At 48.2% G+C, this 6,076-nt stretch overlaps 1 protein-coding gene across 1 annotated transcript in view; it reads right to left on the reverse strand.

The window, feature by feature from the left end:
- LOC135818457 (uncharacterized) overlaps positions 1–5,698 on the reverse strand; it is a 9,685-nt gene extending 3,987 nt beyond the window's left edge. The window contains exons 1-3 of the mRNA XM_065331841.1: positions 5,586–5,698; positions 5,388–5,454; positions 4,971–5,285 (exon numbers count right to left, since the gene is read on the reverse strand). Of these exons, the coding sequence (XP_065187913.1) occupies positions 4,971–5,285; positions 5,388–5,454; positions 5,586–5,615 (412 nt within the window). The 5' untranslated portion in view covers positions 5,616–5,698. The remainder of the gene's footprint in view (positions 1–4,970; positions 5,286–5,387; positions 5,455–5,585) is intronic.
- Between the last annotated feature and the right edge of the window lie 378 nt (positions 5,699–6,076).

Raw genomic sequence — 6,076 nt, forward strand, 5'->3', positions numbered from 1 at the left:
TGACCTACATGACACAATGCTGCAAGTGCATACCTATAGATCTACGTGACACAGTATCAGTCATGTGCATCATGGTACATGTACTTCAAGTTGCTTGGTAGAGTCTACATGACTGAAACCAAGAATTATGTACATGTGCGGTAATTTTCAACATATATGTACATGTACACACTAGTCTGTGGTTAAGAATAATGATGCACGACTTTTCCGATGTGACGCGCAATTTGGCGTAAAACTCAAAATTTGGACGTGAGCTAGCTGCAGGTCACTAGCGTGGTTTTTTGACGTGCGTGCCAAATAACGCGAGCTGAACTTTCGCGTCACGTCAGAGATAACGTGCATCTTAACCTCTCTAGTTATTTGAGCCAGCACAAGCGAAAAGGGACCTTATCCGTTTTTTGGGCATTTTGAGTTAGCAACGAATTCTTGTAGCCAGAGAACGTATGAATCAGATAAAAAAAACCCAATGAAAATCCATCAACATATAGCAAAGTTACGGACGTTTAAATCAACACTGTTTTCACCAAAACATCGCACATATTCACGAATAATCTTTGAAATGCGTAAATTGCAATAATTTGGCCATGGAAGCCTTACAGAAGCCTTCAAGTCACCAGCAGAAGGGCTGGAGGATACAGTATACACACACTACTGGGCAGGTGGCATAAGTTTCACTGTGATGGAATTTATAGTGCCAAGCGTGACGTCTGATGGGCCATCACGTCCTTCCGTACCACGCAGGCACGCCGCATTTTAGATCTAACAAGAAGAATAATAGAATGTTCTGAGGCATGTAGTTTGACACAGCACCAGACTCTAGCAATTATCAGGCTCAAAACGTGTGTTGCAGTACACAAGTTTGTCATTCCTCCGGCACAGGCGGACACAGCTCATCCTTGTAAGGGTCTGCCACAAACGGCCGGATATCCTTGAACAGGTACTTCTGGCGTTCTTGTGACAGACCTGCTGGGGGCAACACTTGGGGAAGGCCTGCTGCTCTCACCTGCTCAGGTGTGGTCTTCAACAGCTGAACATGGTCAGTCAGCTGATGCATGCAGTCGTCTTCTGCTCCTCACTCCCAGCCGCCATCACGTTGCGCCGCAAGTCCTCACACACCGGGCAAACATCCATGCGAGCCGTCATGAACTTAATATGCGGCAATGTCTGGTGCCAGATGGAGCGGAACGTCGACAAGGATACAGACTTCTTACCCTCCTTGTGGCAGCAGTCGCAGAAGTCTGCATGCACGGACTTGTACGTTTGTGTCGCTGGAAGGAAGATAGGTGGCGTGTCGTCTCTGCCACGGAGTGGCGCAGGATGTGGAATTCCAAACACTTCCGCGTGCCGAGTGATGTACTCCGCGCAGTACTTCACAACAGCAAACTCCAGGACATTGTGTGGCCGTTTGCCTGTGTTGCCGTGCACTAGTGGCACAAGCCCATTCTTCTCCAGGTGGCTTCTGTACCGTTTCAGCCTCTTGCTAGACAGTGCGTACACGTGACGGAACGCACCCACACAAACAGTCAGTCCTTGGAATTTGTAGGTAAAACGCTCCCTCTTGCGCTTCTCTCCACTCTCAAAAACTGTTTCAGGATTACTCAAAGCTTCAAGAAGGCCCAGGACCACCAGCTCACTCTCGTGCGACTCCATTTCTTTCATGTTCAGGATCGACGTCTCGATGTCAGCTGGGTCAAATTGCTGCAAGCAATTTTTTGAACATCCGCAGTTCTCTTTTTGACGAACAGTGTCGTCCTCCTCTGCCGGCGCAACGGTCGCTTCACAAGCTGCTGCGGAGCTAGCCTGCGGAGGTTTGGGCTCTGCCTTTCCGACAAACAGCTCTGCTGCTGCGTCGACATCCACTCGCTGCTCAAGAAAGTGTCGCCGTCGTCAGGTTGAACCGAACGTCACTGGCGTCCGACTCGTCTTCCTCACCAAAAACTTCAGCCTCATCTCTTCCAGGAGAGATTTCAGCGCTTCGTTCACGGTGAAACATTTACGATGGCTCATAGTGAACAGCTACGCCGACCCAAGGACTTAGCAGAAAGCGAAGACGGCAAGACAACTGCGCTGAAACTGTGAAAGCAACTCTTTGTCTTTCCGCTCGCGCGTGCGATTTTATTCAGCGGATCGGAGGTGTCGCGTCGACGTGTCACCTGGTCACGGTCGATCGATTTTGATCGCCGATCGGTGGTACGTGGGTCGATTTAGCCAGGGTTTTCTTCTACAGGAGCTGTAGGATACTGGCTCTCCAATACAAAGAATGACTGAGCTCCAAAGAAGTCGCGTATCGCCAAAAAACGAACAGTTTCAAGTTCGATCCGAACGTGACAGCTGAGAATCAGCTGATTCACTTCAAGTGCGGTTTTCTCAAAATCACGTGCAGCAGGATAAGGTCCCTTTTCGCTTGCGCCGGCTCATTTTATTGTATGATGGGATTTACGGCGGCGGGAACGGCGCCCTAGATTTAGAACTGTGCTACGTAGAAAAGCAAACGCCCAACAAGTCCAGACCTACATGCACACTAGAGCGGTACAGGCTACCCCTAAACTACATCATACCGTACTGGCAATTTATGTTGCCGCAGTGAGGCCATGAAGCGTTACATTGGCACATGTTTGCCGCACGCAGGGCGTTACATGCAAAGTCGCACAGGAGCCGTTACACAGGTTTCTATATTGCCGCAGTCCTTTTTTGCTATTGCAGGACTTCCTGCTGCGTCCAGTTTTTGAACTTTTCACCACGCGGTACATGCACGTGCTTTCACAGTTTTCAGCCTTTTTTGCAATGAAAAGGTCGCCGCACCCCGCCGGACGCGCGTTACGAACGCAACGAAAATTTGTTGCACTAGCCTGGTCGCGCGTTACGCCGCACCACCCTGCGTTACGCGTTACGCGGCAACATATATTGCCAGTACGGTAATACATGACATGTAGAGTGTACACAGTACAGTCCTGTATGATGTGCTTTGATTCTCCTCTCTTTATTTTGACGGGCCTACTGAAGGCGCTGCATCTGCCGCTAGGGTTTATCGGGTGTTAGCGGCCGTCGTGAGTTCCCTTCGGGAACGGATACGATAATTTACTTTTACTTTACTGAAGATGGCATCAACACATTAGTTCTCCTTTCTTCATTTCACGTAAAAAATAATAATTTGCATCGGGTCTAACTGGTCTGCCAGTCACCATAGTCACTCAGCGCTCCCCTGAGCTGGAGGACACAGTTAGCTCGAAGCAGCTAGCTGTAATGTCTGGAGCAACATTGCATTTCTCTGGAGATCGAGTGCACATATTAATGTACTTGAATGTACAGTAATACAGTCATTTGTACAAGCCGTGGCCGTCCGCCATTGCGGTGGATAGATACGATTCGGCACGACCTGAAAGCAGCGGATCTCTCCGTGGAGAGCGCTCTCCAAGCTGCAGGAGATAGACTAACTTGGCTTGACACTGTTGACAGATGCGTCGACTCTGCTCCTGTCTAACAGATTCAGGGAAGATGCGAGCTGTGTTTATTATTATGTACATGTACATTATTTATATACATAATACCCACGGCAATTATCCCGCATAATCCAAGACCTCTGCTCCCTAAAAGACCAGCGGCAGGTCTCCTGCATCTGTTTCTTCGACCTCTCCAAGGCCTTCGACACCGTGTGGCACAAGGGCCTGATCGCCAAACTTCGTGCCCATGGTGTCTCCGGCTCCCTACTCGCCTGGATAACTAGCTACCTCTTGGACCGAAATCAGTGCGTCACAGTAAATGGAACCTTATCTGACCCCGAGTCTGTGACATCCGGAGTGCCCCAGGGCTCCATTTTAGGTCCCCTGCTCTTCCTCACATACGTTAATGACCTCCCCTATTCAATTCCCAATATTTCTTTTTTTGCAGATGATACCACTGTCCTTGCTTCCTCCCCATCTCACGCCACCCTGTACCCCAAAGTTCATACCTGTATCAACGACATTGTTCACTGGATGAGCACTTGGTACCTTAAGCCAAATGTGACCAAAACCGAGCTCCTCCTGTTTCCCCCTCCCACAGATCCAGTGCCCATCTTCCACTTTCCCGATGATCCCGGTCACCCTATCTCTGTAGCGCCCCACCATAAACACCTTGGCATTGTCATAGATTCCGCCCTCTCCTGGTCTCACCATGCTGATCATGTGTCGTCCAAAGTATGCCGATCTGTCGGCATAATGTCAAGTCACTTGTCCCATTTGCCCAAAAATTGCTGGATTAATTTTTATAAATCATACATTCTTCCCCTGTTCACATACGGCTTCCCTGCCTGGTCCACCATTAACAAAACCCACATAGGTAAATTAGAAGTTCTCCATCGCCGTATACTGCGAATCATATTCCGTACTGATCGTTATACCTCAAATCTAGACTTGTATGCTGCTGCATCCACTACCACTCTGCAACATTACCTTGATGCTTCCAAGTGCACCCTGGCGCATTCAATTTTCCTTGACCAGCACCCTGCTCATTTACAGTCCCTTAATTGGTTCAATTCAGGTGGCACCACCCGAAGCTGCGTTCGTCTCCCCCTAGCTAGGTCTACCCTATTCGTAAATTCCCCTGTCTTTTCCTCCTACTCCACGTGGCTCCAACTGCCTCCCAGTGTTAGACAAGCTCCAGATATGCCCAAATTCCGTACCCTCGTCAGACAGCACTTCAGTATCTCCCAGTAAACAAAGTCACAGTCACCACTTCCGCTGCATAGCTCGCTGAGCATCCCATTGCTTTGTAAGTTGCTAATCCCTTCCCACTTTGTGTACGTGCTCTTAATTTTCTTTTTTTCTCTTCTTCCGTGGTTGGTCTCACCCTCTCCTCAATTCAATTGGCTGTCTTGACATGCCACGAGGTGCAGAAATAAATAAATAAATACTTGACGTACAATGCACATACATGGCTGTACTGAACATGTACTGTACATAAGACATGTCATAATCATCGGGTACTCTTACCGTTGATAATATAGAAGGCAACGTAAGATGAAGGCATACCACACTGATAAACTCCGGATGACAGACGATGATCAAAAACGAGCTGGTACACTGTCTCGATGCTGCTGGGGCTGGCTGTGGGCTGTAGCTTGCTAAAGGGAGATGATGAAGCATTGCAGAGATCTTCTTGCTGTATGCCACGTCGCCAAGGACAGGTCAACTCTTTCGTCGACGAGTTAAGGGAGACCTGACAGAGAAGCGCATCGGCGGGCTTCACATTAAACAGTACTTCGCTCTGTGAAACAATCCTTCCTTGATAGGTCGGAATCGCCAGTGCTGGATTTCAATAAACCACACATGTACACCACACGGCGAATCCGGGAAAGTAATGAGTAAAAGCGACCTTTTCCCACTACCATCATCGATTGTAATACTTACAAGGGACGCCAACTATACTGTTGGCATACCAAAGAAAAGAAACCGCCACAGATAGCAGAAGCCGATGCTGAAAGACGTAAGTCAAAGAGAAAATAGACAGCACAGAGGTCATGGAGTTGGAAGCTACTGTGCATCTAACGTGAACATCAACGCTGACAAGGAGCAGCTAGAATTGAGATAGATGGAAACGTGACGTACCCTGCGCAAGGAGCTATACTTCAGTTCCATATCTTCTTTCTAGAAAGAACGTCTATGATTTTACTATCGTCGTCACGATCAGTGCAACTATTAGTGAATCACGTCTCCTCAAGTTTCCTAACAACTAACCTCGAATCTTGAAAGTCTACTAGCTTATATTATGTTTTACTTCCACATAGAGGTACGTTGTACGAAGTGCAGTGGATACTGTTGATTCGCAATCGCCTCTCTCCTTGATAGATCGGCTCGGCTGCGCCCGATGTCACAGTCTATTGGAAAAGAATATTCTGCTGTACACTGTCATCACAATGGGTGCATCCTCCGCGATCAGGTACCTGCTGTATTATACACATTGTATTCGTTGCTCGCATGCCGTGTACATGTACATGTACATAGTGATACGGGTCGAATGTTTTTGCAGTCCGGATTTCTTCTTGACAGGCGCGGTTCACTTACAGGCACGCGTACATGTACATGGTTTACCGGGTGTT

The sequence above is a fragment of the Sycon ciliatum genome, chromosome 5 (genome assembly GCF_964019385.1).
Source record: "Sycon ciliatum chromosome 5, ocSycCili1.1, whole genome shotgun sequence".
Classification (NCBI taxonomy): domain Eukaryota; kingdom Metazoa; phylum Porifera; class Calcarea; order Leucosolenida; family Sycettidae; genus Sycon; species Sycon ciliatum.